This window comes from Trachemys scripta, chromosome 13 (genome assembly GCF_013100865.1).
Source record: "Trachemys scripta elegans isolate TJP31775 chromosome 13, CAS_Tse_1.0, whole genome shotgun sequence".
NCBI classification, from domain to species: domain Eukaryota; kingdom Metazoa; phylum Chordata; order Testudines; family Emydidae; genus Trachemys; species Trachemys scripta.
In genome coordinates, this window is record NC_048310.1 from 34,594,949 (window position 1) to 34,616,483 (window position 21,535).

General features: G+C 42.8%; 2 protein-coding genes across 9 annotated transcripts in view; one reads left to right on the forward strand and one right to left on the reverse strand.

Annotated features, from left to right (window-relative positions):
* The window catches only part of PRMT7 (protein arginine methyltransferase 7), a 43,186-nt gene extending 33,681 nt beyond the window's left edge, over nt 1–9,505 (reverse strand). For 3 of the 8 annotated variants that reach the window (XM_034788838.1, XM_034788834.1, XM_034788839.1), the window contains exons 1-3: nt 9,401–9,504; nt 6,824–7,007; nt 5,418–5,454 (exon numbers count right to left, since the gene is read on the reverse strand). In XM_034788838.1, the coding sequence (XP_034644729.1) occupies nt 5,418–5,454; nt 6,824–6,918 (132 nt within the window). In that variant the 5' untranslated portion in view covers nt 6,919–7,007; nt 9,401–9,504. Of the gene's footprint in view, nt 1–5,417; nt 5,455–6,823; nt 7,008–7,674; nt 7,752–8,504; nt 8,593–9,132; nt 9,318–9,400 lie in introns of those variants that run through there. The other 5 variants (XR_004648052.1, XR_004648051.1, XM_034788835.1 and 2 more) reach the window with 4 other exon arrangements.
* A 105-nt stretch (nt 9,506–9,610) lies between these two features.
* On the forward strand, nt 9,611–21,060 carry SLC7A6OS (solute carrier family 7 member 6 opposite strand). The gene is made up of 5 exons (XM_034788841.1): nt 9,611–9,809; nt 11,975–12,358; nt 17,761–17,964; nt 19,005–19,143; nt 20,226–21,060. The coding sequence occupies exons 1-5, from the start codon at nt 9,618–9,620 to the stop codon at nt 20,348–20,350; spliced, it is 1,044 nt and encodes a 347-aa protein (XP_034644732.1). The 5' UTR covers nt 9,611–9,617; the 3' UTR covers nt 20,351–21,060.
* The last annotated feature ends 475 nt before the right edge of the window (nt 21,061–21,535 follow it).

Sequence of the window (21,535 nt, forward strand, 5' to 3'; positions counted from 1 at the left end):
TAACTGCATAATCCATGGGAGCCTCATGTATTCTCAATCCCACAACCACAGAATTTCCTGCAGAACCCCCAACTTGCTTAAATTCTGGAGCATACTTCTGCAGCTTTTATAGTTGCAGGATGATCTTCTAACATCAGCTGAGATTAGCGGATTCAGTTTCTTCCTGAGCCTGCAAATAGTTCTGAGAAGTATAAACTGACTTTGTTAACTTTAATGAGAGTGTTAATTCTGAAAGTGAATGATGACATCACCACTTCACTATTTCACTTCTGAGCACTGCATCACAAACCTCCAGCAAAATGCTCATCTCAAAAATCCAGACCACTTTCTATTACTTCTCAGGTACTAAAGCTCCAAATAATCCCTGAGCTGTCAAGATCTCCAGCTTCGTCCTTAACTTCTCTAACACATTTTCAAATCAAAATACTGCAGCATATGAATATTAAAGGGAAACACAGAAGAAACTGAATGCAATCTCAAATAAATTAACAAAGGGGACACTGCATTGATTATATTAGGACAAGTCTACACTACCACACTACATTGCCTCTGTAATGCATCTGGTGAAGATGCATTATGCTGACGGGAGAGCGCTCTCCCACCAGGATAATTATTCCACCTTCGCAAGAGGCGCCTGGTGTGAATACCATGTTAAGTCAATGTAACTTACGTCGCTCGGAGGGAGTGGGGGAGGAGGGGTGTGTGTGTGTGTGTGTGTGTGTGTCTCATTTTCACTCCCCTGAACAACGTAAGTTACATCGACTTGAGCAGTAGAGTAGACCAGCCCTGAGTCTTACATTCCTCACATTTTTAATTTATCTGAGATTGCCAAGGAAACTTCCAGTGTACTGTACTGAATACTACAGATGTCAGGTCAAGTTTGCTGCAGAGTACGCAACTTGTACTTATGGTATTTACTAGAATAAAGAAACTGCCTTCCTCACATCTTACATTGTCTGCTCATTGCAGCGAGGTATTTACATCAGGGTATGTAAACGGGAACTGAACGGAAAGGCGTCCCCAAGCATGCGGAACACATGTACTCCACTTCTCTGCACACAGAGCCAAAATGTGTTGCAACAGACCAAAATAAATAGACTTGATAATGTTAATATAACATATACAAACAAGAGAACTACCTAAATCGAATCTTCATTTTATTCTTAAATACTCAATGGTATTCATAGTCCAACATGTTTATTATTGGTAGGCCAAGTACAGTACATTAGCCCCAGGACCTACAGAACAATCCTGTATGAATAATACGTTTTAGGGCTTCTGGTAACAGGTGTGAATCTAGAATACAGTTTAAGTGTTGACTGGGTCTCCTTGGAATCATATCTACTACATTCATATCTTGTCCGTTAAATCTGTTGCAGAAATGATGCATTTTTTCCATTACAAGTGAATTACTGTATGTCACTATATTAAGAAACAGAAATTCCTGCCAAAATATTGGCTTATTTGCGTTCACTGCTTTGAGAGAGTCTGAGCATACTCCGATTAATGCTAGGAAGATAAAGCAAAGTGCTGAAAGGCCATCTGTCCAACTGTAGTACACCTTATACAGAAGAGAGTGAACAAAACAGTGTATTTCAATTAAAAAAACATTGTAATTTTTAAGGCTTCCTTGCATATGATTTGCTAAGCTTTTACAAATAGCCTGTGTTTCTTTTACTGTCTGGATTTAACAGGGTCAGCTCTATCCTTTACCACAATCAAGCTGCATCTACACTACAGAGACTACACCAGAATAATTCATTAGCATAGATGCAACCTATTCTTCCGTCGACATAGCTGCAGTGGGGTTAGGTCAGCATAGCTATGTTGGTCAGAGATGTGGTTTTTTTCACATCCCTGATCAATGTAGCTATGTCGACCTAACTTTTAAGTGTAGACCAAGCCTCAGTTCTGCTGTGGCAATTTTGACATAATTAGAGTACAGCTATTTAACGGCTTTGTCCCACCATCTCCCTCTAAATCTTGGTATTGGAGTGCTGTTACCACTATAGGCATATGTGACGTTATGAGTGTAATATAATATTTCATTGGAAGATGACAGGGCCAGAAAGAGTTAATTAACTCACCAACTGACTTGACCCATGGGTGAACTGTAGAAACTGGTTAGGAAGATATGTAAATGAACAGAGCTTTGAAATGCAAGTCTGCATTGTTAGAGATCTCAAGGGTAGATGTTTGCTCAGGTCTTGTGCTGTAAGAAAACAAGTCTTGTCTATTGCTATAACTTTAATTCAAAGATCAAAAAAGGAATATTAACATTTATGATGATACTTGAGTGAAACACTATTATTGTCTATATGTCTCTCTGAAGGTTGTGATAACCTGTATCTGAACTGTTTAATGGATAGATTACCCTGTGCTAATTGCCAGGATGTTTGAGAGAAGGAGAATTAAGCCTATTGTTTTCTCAGGCCGAAAGGCTGCTGGAAATGTAGAAGAACACTGGGACATGATCCTACTGCATATCTCAGATCTGCTTTGGGTTTCAAGAGGGGGAAACCTTAAGCCATAAGGATTGAGATCCCCAGTCACCGACTGGAGCCACCCTGAATATGCACATTGGACTATAACCTATGGACTATTTCTAAAAGGACTTTTGTCAACTACAAGCTCACCTCTGCTATGTATCTGAACCTCAAGAATTGAATTCAAGTCTGTATGTATATTGATCTTTTAACCAACTCTTTCTCTTTTCTTTTTTTAAAAGAATTTTAGCTTAGTTAATAAGAAGTGGCTATTAGCGTGTATTTTGGGTAAGATCTAAGTTATAATTAGACCTGTGTATGTGGCTGATCCTTTGGGATTGGAAGAACCTTTTCTTTTATATGATGAAGTAGGATTTTCAGTAATCATCATCATATCTGACAGGTGTGTCTGGACAGAGGCCTGAGGCTGGGTACTTTAAGGGAACTGCGTTGTTTGGACTTCTCAGTAACCAGTGAGGTACTACAGGAGCTGTTTTGTGCTGGCTTTGGTAAACCTAAGTATTGGAATATCCACCAGCTTTTGGAGTTTGTCTGCCCTGTTTTGTTTGCAGTTCACCCTAACTGAGTGACCTCAGCTGGCTCCCACGGGCAGCACCGTCACAGCATGCTCCCGGAATACATACAGTAGATAATCATAAGAATCACTTAGGAGACTATTCACCCATAGATGGAGCAGAAAGATCTCCAATCCTTTAAGGCATTTTTTTTTAAGTCCTCAACTTATTTGAAGACATTTGTATTCGCCTCAACTTCTCCCTTAGCATAAACTGGAAGATTTAAGAACACAGCGTAAGTGGAGGAGAATAAAAAGAACTTAGTTACAGCCACATGTAGGCAGACAAGGCTAGATGGAATTACTGCAGAAACTGAATTTTATAAGATGAGTCTAAAGTGCCCTCTGAAGGTATGACAGAAAATTACAAGTCTAAAATCAACAACCGAAAAGCAGCTCCTCCTTTACTTACCTGTCAAGAGAAGAGGTGACCCGTGCCTGCGATAGGTGGGTGGGGGGAGGAAGGGGGAGTGAGGGCAGCAGCTTCAACAGCATTACTGAGCATGCTCAGTCCATGTGAGCATGGTCAGTACAAGCCAAGCAGCAAATCTGCAGGTTGGCCGACCCTGCCCCCCCGCCCCGGCCCCTTTCAGTATTTTCCCTTCAAGAGTTGAGAGCATCACTATTACTCATACAAAAGTATTTTTCTTCATTCTCTGCTCCTTAACATCAGTTCTTGCAGAAGAAACAGTGTTTCCATCTATCCTAACAAAATGTTTAGAAATGTTCCCCACTATTGCTATATTAGCAGCACTGGGAGCCCTGGAAGCAGTGGCTCATTGATGCCAGTGCAATTTTTAACACTGTTATTTAGATGTTGGCTAGCCCACCACGGTCAGGCTTACATGGATATCATTGCAGGATTGGGGCTGTGACCCAAGAACCCCTTAATGCCAACTGGCAGAGGGGTTATAAGAATATTCTGATTCTGGCTCACCAAAGAATGTCCATGTGAGGTCATAAATGAAAGTGAAGGTCACGTTAGTGGTTGTTAATATTGTTGGGAAATGTATGTACAGAGACTACATATGGAATTATGTATTACTCCTGGGGGCATTCTGCACCAAAAAAATAAAAATTCTGCAAAATTCTGAAAATTGTATTTGTCAAATAAATGTGGAGACTCTAGCATGGCATTCGGGAGCAGAGGCCACTGGCTGCACAGATGTGAGTGATAACGGACGCACCAGGTGTGGGCAGGCAGGCTCAACAAGCCAGGACCAAGTGTGGAGAGGTTTAGTATGGGGGGGGATCCAGGTGTGGATTGAGAGGGTTCTGTGTGAGGCAATCTGGGTTCAGGTGGCTCAGTGGGGGATCCGAGTGTGGGGGGCATCTGGGTGCAATGGTAATGGGACTCTGCAGAGGGGTCCAAGTGATGGTGGTAGGGGCTCAGTGGGGGGCGGTGACTTGGAAGGATAGAGCTCGGCAGGGGGGTCTGGGTGAGGGGAGCTCAATGGGGGGAGTCCAGATGCTGGGGGAGTGGGGCTCAGTGGGATGGGGATCCACGGGCAGCTGGTTGAGGCTCGGTGGGGTGGGGATCAAAGTGCTGGTGGCTCATCAGGGTGGTCCAGGTGCCAGGGGAGAGGGGCTCAGCGGGGAAGGTTCTGGGTGTGTGTGTGTGTGGGGGGGGGGAAGAGGCTTGGTGGAACGGTCTGGGTATGAGGGATCTGGATGCACAGGGGTTGGGCGGATGGGAGAGCATCTCCTCATACAGTGATCCCTCCCACTGCAGCTGAAGAGCAATGGGTGCAGGAAGCGGGGGGTGAGGTGGAGGGGAGATAGGGGAAGAGTTTGCAGAGCTTCCTGCAGCCTGGGGATAAATCTTGGGGTGGATCTGACCCAGCCCTGGATGCCATGCAGGGGAATACGAAGTCCCATTCTCCCCAGCCCAGCCAGGACTAGCTGAGCCCGGCACAGGGTAGAAGCCACCAGCCAAGTATCCCCCAGCCCTGCCCTCTAGCCCACTGTGATTTACCTGTGCGGGCTGCCCTAGGCACCCAAAACATACTGCCGGGAGGGTCACATGACCGCTCTTGTGGCTTCCCTTTCCTTCCCCATCAGAAAGTCATTTTCCTGCGGGGAAGCAAGGAAATCTGCACGGGACATGAATTCTGCACATGCACAGTGGTGCAGAATTCTCCCAGGAGTAACAAGCAAGTCTTCCTCACACTGGAGGCAGGAGGTTAACAAGGTGGCACAGAGTCCTCGGTACCCCAAGAATCATCACTGGGTCTTAGAAAATTCAGGTAGCAAAATTATTCAACTTCCAGAGGAACGTGTACAATCATGGAGTGGGAGCTGCTGAGGGGAAGGGAACACTACATTTTTTCACCATGCAAGTTACTTTCTATACTCACTCTGTCTTTGTCATGCAGCATGTCTGCATAGCATGATCTGAAAATAAAATAGAATTTACAGATCAAAACATTGCATATTAACAATCAGAATATAAATTTGTTAGCAGATATAAGAATCATCACTGTGAAGCAATTATTCCTAGTGAGTGAGTAAGTTACTGTGACACAGTGATTTGTCCATTTAAGAGGCTGTTTGATTCCCCACCCCTAGCCTCAAGAATTCAGGTCACTTTATGATTCCGGTTTTCCCATTTTGAGTGGCATGAGTATATGAATTAATGGGCTATGAATTAAGTGTTACATGTAGTATAATCTTTTGTTTTTTTCTGTTAATTCCTGCAGTATACTCTATCTTGAGCATTCTTAGAAAAATCAGTACAGAGCAAATACATGAACCTATGGGTGAGTTACTGTCAACAACTACTAATGACAGAGAATGTCAGATGCAATCGGTTAGTAATTAGGAACTAGGGAAAGAAAACTGTCCTCTTTTTATAGACAGCTCTGAAATCTATAGAAAGGGAGTACTAACCACAGAGGACTGGTTTGGACCTGGCTAGTAAGTCAAAATCCTCATGCTATTTAAAGTGGCACTGATAATAGGCTGAGTGATTTTATAACTCACTCTCTCTCTCTCACACACATACATAATCACTCAGGTTATCATCAGTACCAATTTAAATACCATGAGGATCTTAATATACCTGCCACTGTATTCTCCCCCCCCCCCCCCAGACACGCCCCCCCTCACACTCTCCCCCCAACCTGAGGAGGACAAATAAATGCATGTTTTTTTTAATTTGTCTGATTTGAACACTATTTTAAAAAACCCAATAAGCTGACCCAGTCATTTGATCTCTTTGATCATTACTTTCAACTACTAAAAGGTTGTTACAAGAATATGATCAATGAGAAACCATTATGGCTAGGATTTTCAGAGGAGCTTGAGAGTCAGATACTTAACTCCCACTACATTTTGATAGGATTCAGACACTTACTTCACTTCAGGGCCTATCAAAATCCCAGCCTAGATAACCATCCGTTAATAAAGGAAACGCTTGGGTGAAGCTACTTAAATTAGTATTTTTACAACGTTCCACTTGGTATAAGTTAAGATACAGGTGAACATAGCCTAAATGACTGTCTAAATAATGTTATTAATCCCAGGCTCCACAGGCTTTTTCTGTAAAGGTAAATTTAAGTAATATCTTAATTTCAAATTATTCTTGTTTTAACTAGTGATGCAGAAAGCCTGCTAAGAAAAGTGTTTCCACCCTCCCCTATACTCACTTATAAAAGATACACACAATTTATTTGAAACTCTGTTATCGTCACATTGCATTCATTTTTTTACATTTCATTAATCTGCATCTAAGGAGAGCGTCAAGTGTTTTCTCCCATCATACCTTGCAATCTCCTGATGGTAGTCATAGTTCTCATCTTCCGCTAACCATTCCACAGAACCTGTGGTTGGATTGGCCCTTCCACAGAAGACCTTCATAGTTTGTATTCTTTGTGTATTGTGAGGACAGTTTTATGGAGCTGGCTTCAATTCAAATAATTGCAAATTTTTGTCCTGTTATCAGAAACCTGTTTAAACAAAATACAAGTTATGTTATGACATATACTAACTCTTCCTCCTCCCTGTTTTATAGGCTTCATTCCTAAGCATCTCATTAGTAAGACTGCGAGTCTTTAATGGAGATCATGGAAGTCACAGATCCCATGACTTTCTGGGACATCCGTGACTTCTACAGCAGCAGGTGCAGCTGACAACAAGGCCGCCCGAGCAGCTGATCCCAGAGCAGCAGTCCGGGAGTAGTGGCGGGTCCCTGGGCTGCCCCCAGCCACAGCAGTGGTGGCGTGCCAGAGCTCCCCACAGAGCAGCAGTAGCATTGCCGGCATGTCCCACCTCCCTCATCCCCAGCACCTACGATTTAGTCAGAGGTATTTATAGTACAAGTCATGGACAGGTCATATGCCATGATTTTTTTGTTTATTGCCCGAGACCTGTGCATGACTTGTACTAAAAATACCCATGACTAAATTGTAGTCTTACTCATTAGTAGCCTCCTTGCTCTTCCACCTTTTGCTTTATTCTATTACACTCTTGACACTTGTAACTTTCTCCTAATCCTTATATGCCATCTTCTCATTTATGATTACTCACTATGATGCACTTCTTCTGTGAACACTACCAATATGACAATCCAGAAGAGAAATAAAAAAATACTAGTAATAAAAGGCTATTTCTAACCTCTGTGAAGTATGCCCCTCATTCACTGTATGATGTCTTTTAATATTTCTTTATCTAATTCAGGGGTCGGCAACCTTTCAGAAGTGGTGTGCCGAATCTTCATTTATTCACTCTAATTTAAGGTTTTGCGCGCCTGTAATACATTTTAATGTTTTTAGAAGGTCTCTTTCTATAAGTCTTCAATATATAACTAAACTATTGTTGTATGTAAAGTAAATAAGGTTTTTAAAATGTTTAAGAAGCCTCATTTAAAATTAAATTAAAATGCAGAGCCCCCAGACTGGTGGCCAGGACCCGGGCAGTGTAAATGCCACTGAAAATCAGCTCGCGTGCCGCCTTTGGCGCACATGCCATAGGTTGCCTACCCTGATCTAATTCAAAGGATTCTTTAAAGCAGGATTTTGTCTTTTCTTCTGCTTTTTTTTTTTTTTACAAAGTTGGAGCACAACAAATATTTATATAACCTATAAAAACCATGTATATGGAGAAAAAATTAGTAATTTGACACATAAGCTGAAGAGCAACATACTGTGCAAAAGGAAAATGGTTAGTCCCGACTCCTGATGGCCAGAGATTAAAGAAAATATACAAGGACTTGTAAACAGATGAGACTATTTAACCTCCAGTAGGGGATTCTCTCAAGACATGGCATTTATTCTATTCTGTATAAGTTCTTAGGCACATCACTATAGTGTCTTGAGCACCTTCCAGATGAGCATTAAGCAATGTGACTACACTTCTGTAGTGTGTTGTTTGTTGTCTATACAATAACTGAAGAGAGATCAATGCACAAGTTCAACAATTTTGATAATATATCAAAAAGTCAATACCCTTTTTGTAACTGATCTATGGAAAACCATAAGTGGTTTCTTATGATGCACGTTTTGCGGAACTGTTTTGTAGAGCTTGCTACGCTATCTGCAAATAAGATGTGAAATTAACACCACGTTAAACACTGAGCATTAAAAACAACCCTAGACATCCATTTCAACTCCTCTTTTAATTATCAAGTTTATGTTTTAAAAAACTCAACCCAAATCTCTGCATGTATCATTTCTGAAAGACACAGAAACAGCAGCCGTGACAAACTCCGCTTGGTCACAGAACAGACAGAGAGGGAAAGGGCAACAACAAAAAATCCCACTGACAGGCCACACAGCCTCAGTTTCGGGGGGCTCAGGCATGCACAGGAGCTGCAGAGCAATTAACCTACTTCTCCTGTAACACTTTCCGCCCCCAGATCTCCAGGCCCTTGGCACAGAAAAGCGCCAGACTTGGACTGGGCTGGGGCCCGGGGGTGTTGCTCCTGCTCTGAGCAGGGGGTGGGACTAGCTGACCCCCTGAGGTCTCTTCCAGCCCTGACACTCCGGGACTCTGTGGACTTGGCAGCTGCCTGGGGCGCTCAGGGGCAGAAACAAGGGCAGGTGCCTCAGGGCGGGAGTGGGGGAGGGGCCCCACCTCAAGGCCTGGAAGATGGTGGTGGGAGCCCGATGGCTAGAAGTGACCCTAGGACAAGAGCCGGGCGCTGCCCGTTCCCGGGAGCAGGGAGGACCCGGGGACGCGTTACCGGCCCGGGGACCTGCACGGGCGGAGGCCCCGCCTTGCGACGGCGCAGGGAGCCAAGGGCAGAGCCCAACTGCGGCCCAACCCAGCCGACGGGCCGGCTCCCCGAGCCGAGCCCCGCCCCCCAGGGCCAGCGCCGCACGGCGGGGCCGCCGAGCCTTACCGCCCTGTCAGGCGCGGGAACAGCAGGCCACCGTCTTCCCAGACTGCATTGCGAGAAAAAAGAACCGCACGCGACCGGAAAGAGGCGAGTCAAGGGGGCGGGGCTTCTAGTCCGGACCCTGCCCACTAGGGGGCGGGCTAGTGCATGATAAAAAGCCCCGCCCCTAGTAGGTAAAGGGCGGGGTTTAGCGTTGTCCGTGGTGGGTCTCTATCCCAGCATGCTGTGCGGCCCGATGGCCGGCATGGAGCGCGCGGCGGTGCTGCGCGTGAAGCGGAAGCGCGGCGGGTCGGAGCCGGCCGAGGCCCTGGTGATCGCCTGCAAGCGGCAGCGCACCGAGCCGGGCCCCGCGCCCGCCCGCGACCCGGTGGAGAAGAACCTCTTCAAGCTGGTGGCCACCGTGCCCTCGCAGGTACCGCAGCGCCGGACCAGCGCCGGGGTTCCTGTCTGGTCCGCCCCCCGCGGGCTCTGGGGGGCCTCCCCCAGCCCAGAGCGGGCTCCGTCCCTGAGATGCTCTGTGGGGAGCCCGGCTCTTGCCCGCCCTCTGGGTTAGCGGGAGCCTCCAGGCTGGGCCGGTCTGCCTGGCTCCCAGAGACCAGCCTGGCAGCGAATGGGCTTTTATGATAACTAGGTGCCCATTGAACACTTCCTGTCTCACCAGGGCTCTCCTGCTTGGGCACCGGACACCCCTTTGTCCTGCCCTTTAAGTTCCTCTGGGTGATGATCCCGCTGCGCAGTCATTTAATGGTCTGCCATGTTAGCACCTACAAACCAAGCCCAGAAGAGGGGGTGGTTTCATATTGAAAACTAGTCAACCTCAAAAAGTGAATTCGATGTTGCTTTGGGTCCTCCACCTGCCTCAAAGCCCCCCTACTCATTTTAATGTTTTTTTCTCCATAATCTGATTTTAAATGTATTTCTTCCCCCATTGTCGCCTGGAAATTCTGTGCAAATACAGAGAAACGTACTGATGAGTCCTCTCTCACCTGAGAGAGGTGGTAAGGGTCCAATGTAAAGGGCTAAAATATTTGAGTCTTTCCTGGAGGGATTGCCCCAATGAGTAGTGATGGGGAAGCTGTACATCCACAACTAGGTTCCTTGCTTGTGGACTCCCACCAAGATCAGTTCTCTCTCTGGTACTTTTTGACATCTATATATCGCCATTAGGTGAACTAGTCAGACAACATGGACTCAGATTTCCGCAGTATGTAGATGACACACAGTTCAGCCTATCCTTCCCAACATATGACCACCAAGATGGTCCAGGATTTGGATGAGCTCAGCTCTTGAATGGAAAAATAGCTGGCTGAATGAGCAAGATGGAAGTTATGCTGGTGGACAGAGGAAAGCATCTTGAAGAGTTCACAGCCATGGTGTGGTCTCATTTGATTGAAGGTGTACACCCACAATTAGTCAGGTCAGTGCATAGTTTAGAAGGGCTCTTTAATTCCTCGCTGAAATGGTCATGTAGCAGTGTTCATGAGTAACACTTTATCTCCTGTGCGTGGGTGATTGTCTCATCCTGGTGCACGATGACCTCAGTTATCATGCCTTCATCGCCTCTCAGCTGGACTACAGCAATGCTTTGTACCTGGCCCCGAAGTCTTCCGTGCTTAGGAAATTCCAACTACTACAGAATGCTGTAGCATGTCTCCTCAGCAACACCGGCTACCACAAGCATATTGGCCCTCTCCTCTGCTCTCTATGCTAGCTTCTCCTAGAACTTCAAATAAGGGCTAGGACCTTGACTTCATTTTTAAAATACTTCACGGCCTGGGCCCAGGATACATAAAAGACCAACTGAAACTCTGGGATGAAGACAGTGTTTGACAGCTTCACTCCTCTGGCACAATGGAACTCCCTGCAATGAGGGTAAAGCTCATCTGTGCAGAAGACAGAACTTTCTTGGGGACTAGCCTGAGACTGTGGAATGAACTCCCACAAGTACAAGGACCATCACAAACCTCACCACCTTCCACTTCAAGCATGTTTTTTGACCTTGTCTTTAACACATACATAGTAATAACTTTATATTCCAAATAACCCACCATACCATAACAAGACACTCCACAGTGCACACTTCTCCTGAGTGGTGGATAAGAGAACAAACAGGACATATTCCTCATGTTGGTTAATGCACTGCTGGAAGACATGCAGATACAATGATGTGTGGTATAAGAACCTATATAGAATAGAAATAGATTACTTTGTTCATTTGACAACAAGCTAAACAACCTTTTTTTTTTTTTTTTTTTAACTTGCATCTTAGTTTACTCCAATCTTGGTAATTACTTGTAACAATAATAGGCACAAATTAAGCACTGGAATGGGTTACCTAGGGAGGTGGTGGAATATTTTTTAGAGGTTTTTAAGGTCAGACTTGACAAAGCCCTGGCTGGAATGATTTAGTTAAGAATTGGTTCTGCTTTGAGCAGGGGGTTGGACTGGCTGATCTCCTGAGGTCCCTTCCAACCCTGATATTCTATGATTCAAAGCTCTTTCAGGAAGGAGGGTGATTCTGTTTTAAGTCAATGGTTTGACTTTTTTTTTTTTCCCCCACTTTCTCTCTCTGTCCAGAATGAGCCTGTTCAGAAGTATGTACAAGAAGCTATTACTCGAGATAAAGCAGCAGAGATTCTGCGACCCTCTTTAGGAAGCACTCAAAGAATAATTCAGGACCTTCGCTCCTCCAAGCAGGTGAAGAGGCAGGAAAACCGGTACCGCATCATAACCAGCCATCGGCCAAACTGTGCTGAAAGAGAAACAATTGTGCTTGACACAAATGGCGGGGAGACAAATGAGGGTGCCAAACTGGACCCTGAAGCAAAAAAAGACACTTCACAACAAGGAAGCACTGCTACTTATGATAGTTCAAGTTATTTTGGGGAATTCCAGTTGTTTGATGTAGTACAAGAGGAGGAAGTAGAGAGAGACCCCAATATCACTGCAGTAGACACACAGGTTGGTATTGAGACTTCTGCACTACTGACTAGCCAAATTACATTCCATTTTGGTGCAGTAAAATTGTATAAGTGGGCATGCTGGATGTTTGCCAGTGATTTTGAATCTATACTGTTTAGACAACATAAAGGCATTTAACTAGACACTTAATAGCTGGAGGATTAAACCTAGCCTGAGCAAAATATAAAAGATACGGGTGAGGTGGGTCTTACTACTTAAGTCCTAGTGAGAAGTGCAGCCTCCTGGAACAACCTCTATGGCAGAGGTGGGCAAACTACGGCCCGCGGGACCATCCTGCCTGGCCCTTGAGCTCCCAGGCCCCTCCCCTGCTGTCCCTGCTCCCCCACATCCTCAGCTCACCGTGCCGTCAGCACACTGGGCAGTGGGGCTGCGAGCTCCTGACCCGGTGCTCCGACTGCGCGGCAGCATGGTTGGCTCCAGCCAGGCAGCGCGGCTGCCAGTCCTGGTGCTCTGAGTGGCATAGTTGGGGGTTGGATAAGGGGCAGGGGATTCTGGGGAGCAGTCAGGACCAGGAGCAGTTGGATCGGCATGGGAGTCCCAGGGGGCCTGTCGGGGGCAGAGGTGTGGATAGGGATCGGGGCAGTCAGGGGACAGGGAGCAGGGGGAGGGAGGGGTTGGATAGGGGGTGGATCTCGGTGGAGGGCGGTTAGGGGAGGGGGCCATCAGGGGACAAGGAGCTGGGGAGCGGGCAGATAGAGGGCAGGAGGTAGGCTGTTTGGGGAGGCACAGCCTTCCCTACCTGGCCCTCCATACAGTTTTGGAACCCTGATGTGGCCCTCAGGCCAAAAAGTTTGCCCACCCCTGCTCTATGGGGTAGGGGAGGGTGCATGGATTTCTACTAGTGTCTTCTCTGTGGCCTAGGTGGGGGTTTAATCTCTCAAATAAGCCTCTGGCTAATAGACGTATAAAACACAAAGCTTCACCCTATTTAGTTGTTAGAAAGGAGAAGCTGCATGTGCAGGTCCCCAACCCTTCAGAATTCCCTGTCGCCTGCAAAGAAGGCTAGTGGAGAGAAGAGGCCTCTGTTCTTTGACTGAGCTTCCCCCTTCTGAATAACCCCAACACCTGCTGATGCTCATAGTTCCCTCAAGCAGCAGCAAAGTGAGATTGATACAGTATTTCAGGACTTTATTTTTCAATAGCAGCTGTGAAACCAGTCTGAGCCTTCTTATTTTAACTCTGCTGCTTGACAAGTCTGAGCAGCAGTAGGGGCATGGACTCTTCCTGTAGACTTAAGAGAACACTATCTGTGTATTTAGTTCACGCTGGGAAGATTATTTTAGCAACTCCAACTAGAAATATTCCAATTTTTCTGAAATTAATGCTTTAGGCCGCTGTGCTTGACACCCTTCTCACTGAGAGCTTTTTGAGCGCTACATGTTTTCAGTGTGCCGTGTTTATTTTTATAATCTTGCACCCATATTTTAAGTTGCAAGAATCTCTGCTCGGTTTCTGGTGGAATTCTAAGTGTGACGAAGTTGTCTGTTTCCCATGGTTGCTATATGTACAGCACATTATGAACCTTCTAAACTTTTTCATGACTGTGGCAGGTCACAGAATATTGTGCTTGTGTGGGGTGGGAGAAGGGTGATATTGAAGGAAGCATTGTATTATAGCATATATGAGAATAAATCCATTCAGCATTTCCATTACCAATGGATCCCAGCTCTGAGAAAACAAAAACCTTTCCATGTTGGAGAGAGAAGTAAACATCAGTGTGGGCAAGGAGAATGTGGTAACTGTTTTTAAATCCATTCTACTTCCATCAGTAAAATTGAGCAACTCCAGCTGAAAATGCTGCATCTTGATAAACAGCTGGCAGCTCAGTGCAATAATACATTGTTTCAGAATCAAAAACATTCCCATCCTAGAATGAGTGCTTGTCCAAATGACTTGTTTATCCATACACAGCATTCAATAATTGTACAACCCAGCACTCAGTGCATGTTAGCTTCTTTTAAAAACAAAAACATTCTGTTCAGACTAGACTACTTGCAGCTATTGCACATTCCCCTCAGTCAGCTTCAGTCTCTTTCCCCCTAATACGCATGAGAAAAGCAAGGTGGGAAGGAGTAGTGGCTCTCAAAATGTGACTCAGTAGGATTTGCTTTTAGGAAATGGAACTATAATGTGCAGTCAAAATCCCAGCTTGTGCTAGGTACGGTCTCCTCTACTTACTTGTTTTGTTCTTGTGTGTGTTTGAGATTGGACTTCAATTCAGTCCTCAGGAGCAGTAGTAGCTGCACCTCTACAAAAAGGTAGAGATGCAACCTGCTCAATTTATTTCTTCTCTCAAATACAGAAATGCTTTTAATATGGAAATATCATTAATGGTTTGGAAATGAGGCTCCACAAATCAGCTTTGTCCTTCTCTGTTGCATTTAAAAGTTCCTTCTGAATTAGAACTTACAGATTTTTAAAATGCATCGCAGTGCTACCTGACACTGGGACTGACCAAACAGCGGTAGAATTATGGCACTACAGAAGCCCAATAGCGTTGTTACTAATAAATCTTAATTGTGAGGTGTCTAGGCAAAAAAAAAAAAAAAAAAAAAAAAAAATTCAAACCAGGCCAGCGTTTGCTTCATTCTCCATTTCCCTCTCCACTTTTAATTTTTTCCCTTTCTGTAGAGGTTAGGATGAGAGAGACCATCTTACTGGTTTTCCTATTCTCACCTCAGAATTGACTAAATAGTTCAGAAAGCACTTGAACTTGATGGGTGGAATTTCTCTCAAGCACCTGTTCCAGCAAGGGGAGAGTTTGTGCCAACCTCAATGGAACTGAAACAGTGGGCCTGCCAAAGCCAACAATTTGCAAATGATTCTGGCTATGGGAAAGAATCTGCCGGAAAGTTTGTTTTTCTCCTGTGAATGTGGAACACAGAAACAATAGGGGCAGACTCAGCGGGTCCAGCAGCCTTTTCCTGTCTTTTGGACTTGTTCATTGGTCTCATATTTACAGGGGAAAACAATCTAAACTTTTGTATAGGTGTCATTTTTTACCTATACGTAACTGCACAATTCTACTACAACAGATGTTACTGTAATAGAACAGTGTCATACTGTACAAAATATTTAACTATTCACTTTAAGCATGTGTATCCACTTGCACAACTATATGTATTAAATCCTATCTGAGGCAGACAAACCTTTGTAGTGTATTAACCATTTATTTAAAGAGTAATGTGTAAATTAGTGATCTAAGTTTTGATTATAGATTTCATGACTAAAACTGCATTTTTTTTTTTTAGAAGCAGCTACCATCTTTGCAAGGTGAACTCTGGATATTTCCACTTTTTTTTTCCAGCAATAAAGATATAAGAATAAGACAGCATAACTGCTGGTGATCCAAATTTTGAGGGGGGGTATATATATAATTTTTCCATCACTAATATGAATTTGTATATGGATGGTGGTAGTTCAGAGTGGATTATATTTTAGCCATAGAACACATCCTTATATTGTGTACAGAAATATCAGTAACACAGATGAGGTTTATAGTGAACATATTAACATTTCCATTGTGTAATACCAATTTTTAGTTGTATGTACCTTGTGCATAATTTTAGTGCTAAGATTCTTTAATATAAAATCTGTTCAGGATCAGGTTTCTTTGAGGAACAGCCTGTGCTTTTTTCAAAGATTAAAAACAAATACACTGATCTAATATTTTGTCTTTTAACGGAAAGCAATGAGTGTTCAAATGCTTGAAAACTCTGCCTTCAACTTGCAAATGTCCAAATCACAAAGAATAAACTGGGAGCGTTTTTCATGTCAGAATGAGAAGACAAGGGGTGGACAGTGTGCCCTTGGAGCCTGTTTCTGATTATTATTTGGGGGGTCGGGGGAGGTGGTTAATAGCTGCATAGATATGAATTTAAGGCCCAAAACTTTGGAGGGGAAAGCTTTTTGAAATATTAAGATGAAATTGCTTTGCAAATTAAGATTTCTTTTGAGTATGGAAAACCTACCAACTTTGAACACGTGAAACCCTGAAATGGAAATTGACATCTGTTTTTGTTCAAGTTGAATGATGCAAAAAACAAACAATTCTGTTTAATATTAAGGGCTATCAGTGACACATGAGTTGAGAAAGGAGGAGAGCTGATTAGAATATCTCAATAACTAAAGTTTTTATGCAGCGTGTATAGCACTGGTCTTGACCTAACAGAAACAGTCCTTGGATCCTTTTCACAAATAACGCCCTGTGCTAAAACATACATACATACACACTTTCATTATTACCCATGAATAAACCAGACAAAAGACACAAGACAAGATGACTTTCCAACCCATCCAGTTTACTTTGAAGCTGATGTACTAACTCATGTTTCACCTTTAATCAGTTATCTGCTTACACAGTAAAGTAGCAGTAGTTTCAAGCAAGAAAGCAGTTGCTTTCGTTTACAGCTGCCTCTAGCCTTTATTTTTAAAATGCTGTAGTAGGAAAATTACACCAGTGCTACTGCTTCTCTCTAGAGAAGGCTGACCATGGCTTAACTTTCTGAGGGGGAGACTGTACACCTCTACCTCGATATAGCGCTGTCCTGGGGAGCCAAAAAATCGTACCGCGTTATAGGTGAAACCGTATTATATCAAACTTGCTTTGATCCGCTGGAGCGTGCAGCCCCGCCCCCCCAGAACGCTGCTTTACCGTGTTATATCCGAATTTGTGTTATATCGGGGTAGAGGTGTATTTGAATTTCTTCAGGCAACAGTTGTTATTTATGGGTGATATGGAGTCTGAGTTAGAGCTATATGCAAATCTTCCTGCCTAACAAATGTATGTATGAAGAGTCCTCCAGCCAAAAACAGAAAAAAACACTAATGAAATTGCTCCCTAAAATAAAATGCTAAAACTGACTGGATACTGTTTAGTTGGTATGTGGGCCTCTGAACTACTGATGTAGATTCACTTTTCAGTGGGTTGACATCTGCCAGCAGTACACTTGGCAATTCCCATTTAAATCAGTATTTCCATTTCTAGGTTGAGGTGTTCTAAATGGACAGATTGGTGAGCTGAGCAAAATGGGTGGATTTTCTATTTAGTGTTCAATGTTTCATTTTCAAACATAAGCTGAAAGTCTCAAATTCTATTATTAAAAACTGCTGTGAGCACACAATATCCATTAACTATACAGAAAATGTTTGGGTTATGGAAAGGCTCTCCAGTGCACCCCCTCCCAGATAAAGTCATACTACAATTTAGATTGCTGATGCTCCAAATAAAGCTTTCAATAGTAAAACTTTTTAAATAACTTGCGAAATGTTTTTACTTTGCCCTATTTGGGGCATTAAGGATAAATGTTTTAGTTGTAGCTCACTTAAACTCGCTATGTGTGACTTCAATGAAATATTGGTGGTGGTTTTTTTGATAACAGAAAACTGATGATCCAGATGTGATTCTCTGCAATGCAGTAGAAATGATCCGTGAGCGTTTAACTGTATCTGAGAATGATAAAGGATTAGAACACCATGGGAAGGAAGATGATTATGTTTATGATATTTACTACATGGAAACATCGACTCCTGGCTGGATCCAGAACATCCTCTCTGTGCAGCCTTATACACAGGAATATGAACTGGTAAGGACGAGGAAATCAAAAACCAGACTTTATGTAGTAATGAAAGAAGCTAATGGAAACAAACATGCTTCAATTACATTGTCCTAGTCTGAAAATCATGACCATGCAAAATGGCGTTTTGTAGCTCAATGACTTTTGTATCAAATGTGCTTTTTCTAACTACCAGTTTTGCAAACTCAACCAGGGTTCTTTCCATATTGTCAGGGAAAATTATGCCCAACATAACACACCTATAACTCCCATTGTCTTCGTGTTTGCACAGGTGTAACTGACTGGAATTTGGTAAACAATGCACAAGAAAAGAATCTGGGTCATTCATACTTCAGTTGTGTGGGTCTCTAGGACTAACAAGTCACACTTGCTTCTTGTTGATGAGCAGCTATGCCGACACACAAGATGGCACAAAGAGGGCCAAAATAAGATTGCATAGGCAGCCTTATTTCTGGCATTTCCTAATTTGAGTACTTACCTTTAAACTATTAAGGTTTCAGTCAAGTTTTGTGCATTATATATAATGAGAGAACTGTGCTTCAGTTGTGATGTGATTTCATATTTCAACAGAAAGCACTGGTAAGAAGCTTTCTTTCATTGCATATCCTCTGTTCCCTTCGCCAAAATTAAACACTGCTTTATCACTTTTCACTTCAAATAGCTAACTTTCCTCAAAATTACTATTCATTCAACCACTGAAGTACAACTGGAGTGGGTGGAATTAATTTTGCAATTTCAGCAGTGCCCAAAATAGGTAATGGTGCAACCACATCAGTGTTGTTCTATTAGGATAGTTTTATTTCCTTAACACAGTACTAAACTTATTGCATGCACTAACAAAAGTTATGCCAGGCCTGAACAGACTGATCTGCCCATTGAGGCTACAATACATCATTTTAACTCTTGGATGGTGTCACTGTAACTAAGTATCACTAGTGAATTTTTTTTTTTCTTCCTCATCTTACGCTATGTAGACTGATGGAGAAATCATTTAATTTTTCTGTGACTCTCTTCCTCCTCTGAATAGTCCTTTCCCTATTGACATGCAGGTAGATGATGATCATATTTCTGAAGAAATATATGATGATGAAGATGATGAGAACAATGAGAATAATTGGCGTAATGACTATCCTGATGAAGATGAGTTCCTTCCTGAGGAAGATGAAGACAGAGAAGGAAAAGATAGAGGTATTTCATTGTCAGTACTACCTGCCCTTCTGCCCATTTAGGGGATGAGGCTTAAATCTTCTGATGGTGTTCGCTTTTGCTAGCTATAATGTCACAATCTAAGGTGCAATCATTACTGAATGGGGATGTTCATGGGGAATGGGAGGGTTCATTAAATTGGAGACTTCAAAGGTAGTCTTGAATGACTTGTTCCACAACTATCAGTGGATGATAGGAATAAACTGTTCCTCATTTTCACACATCTCACACTTGTTCAAGTACACCTCTACCTCGATATAACGCTGTCCTTGGGAGCCAAAAAATCTTACCACGTTATAGTGAAACTGCGTTATATCGAACTTGCTTTGATCCACCGGAGTGTGCAGCCCCACCCCCCCCTGGAGCACTGCTTTACCACGTTATATCCGAATTCGTGTTATAGCGGGTCGTGTTATATTGAGGTAGAGGTGTATTGGCAAGTAGAACTTAAACTCCTCAATTCCTTTTTAAGTCTTTCAGTGTTGTGAAAGCCCATTAGAACTGAGGTGATGGAGACTTCTGCAAACCCTTCTTTCCATGAAAAATCTTAGGGAACAAAGGGAAAATACTTCATATGGCATAGAGGGGCCAGGTAGGAGTAAACTTCATTAGTGGATTCTCATTTGATGTTTGTCTTAAATGGATGAACTCATCTTTATTGGCTGACTGAGGAATTTCTTCATTAGAAATCCTTATCAAGCTGTTTTAACTATCAAGAGTTGCACTATAAGGCATGAGGTTTGGAGACTAATTCAGTTCTTAACTCTTGCCACCGATCTTGGGCAAATCCTGTTTTTTTATTATTAAAATTGAGACTTCTTAGCTACATTGAAACCCTCAGTTAAAAGATGCTATATGTGCAAAGTTAGCATCACTGCCTTGAAAAGGAGTACAACTCAAAACTCATCTGATGCAGAACTTGTAATTCTTTGGCAGTGGGCAGGTGGGAAGCTCTTGCATTACCATATAAAGTTAAGTATTTAATAGTTCCTGAATCATAACTGATCTTTAACTACAAAGAGATTTTAACATGCAGTTTGAAACATTTAATGTTTTCTCTCTAGAATCTGATGGGAGCTTCAGTGATGAAGATGGCAGGGGTATCAGAAGCAGAACATGGGTCAAATACCACTGTGATATTCTGCAGGAGTTTGAATATGATGGGGTCCAAGACTTAGATTCTGATTAACACTAAATCTGAATACTAGCATACTGCCAGCAAAGTGTTCTTGACCTCCCTCCAAAAGTCCAGAAAATTACTGCTGCTTTTGGTAGCTCTTTATGGAAATGTTAAGGTGAGACCTCAAAGAATGGAAAAGCATTTCCTTCTGGTAAAACAAATAGCTTCCCACTGTTGTACAAAATGCCACATTTTAAAAGGAAGCTGTCCTTGTCCATCTGTTTGATCTGTAGAATTGATACAGTATTTGATTATATACATTAAGCCTGAAGTGGCCATTTCCTACCCTGAGCCATTGGGAAAGTAGAAGTCTGTAAAAATTGAACTTTCTGTCATGAAGTTCACTTAAGAAATAACTTAAAATCCAGGAAGCATCTGCAATTTCAGGTTGGTAGTATTTAACTCCATGAGTGAGTGTTAAGTAAAGCAAGTCATTCATAATTTGACTTTTTATCCAGGAGCAAGCTTGTTTGAGTGAAAGCTTCATTTTCTAATTTGAGTATTACAAATGATGGCAAGTAGAGAAGCAATCTTGGCTTTAAGAAAAAGAGCTGCATTACTATCCTATGAGCCGCTTTCTCTGTATACGTGAAAAGAATGGTCAGTCTCTAGACATGTCCTAGGGCTTTTTGGCTGGACACCTTTTCCTTTGTATCCCTGAAATAGAGTAATGTAAAGTATTTATGCACTTAAATTTGTAAATAAAATTTTTTTAATTATTTTGCTGTAAATAGCCATTTCTTTAAAAAAGCTTGGATTCTACCCCTTAACTGAGCAAAAAGATTCAAAATGCTGAAATGTAAGCCGCCTTCTACAGTGAGTAGCTCTAATGGGGACATCAACTTCTATACGAAGCTACAATAAAGTCATCTTTGTATAAATCAAAACCTCAGATTGTAGGCCTCAGCTGATTAATATACACACCTGCTTTCATCTTCTGCTCCTTCAACTCTGTCTTCTGTTCTCTTAACTTGGAATGGTAGATCTGTGCAGTAGAGTGTTTATTTTGTAAAGAAGAAAGTGGTTGGGAAACCCATCTCTTGAACATATAAAGGCGCTTTAGGACATTAGCTTTTCCTAACCTTAATAGTATAATACAATACTATCACAAGAACCATGCTAAGTGGTTAGAGGGACTCAGTTTAATTAGTTTTAAGTTACTTTAGTTTGCCATCATCACAGCTGTGGCTTTAT

Coding starts and splice junctions, on each gene's coding strand:
- SLC7A6OS (XM_034788841.1), top strand. CDS start 9,618: ATGCTGTGCGGCCCGATGGCCGGCATGGAGCGCGCGGCGGTGCTGCGC. Junction 12,359..17,760: donor TCACTGCAGTAGACACACAG/GTTGGTATTGAG, acceptor TTTTGATAACAG/AAAACTGATGATCCAGATGT. Junction 19,144..20,225: donor CAGAGAAGGAAAAGATAGAG/GTATTTCATTGT, acceptor TTTTCTCTCTAG/AATCTGATGGGAGCTTCAGT.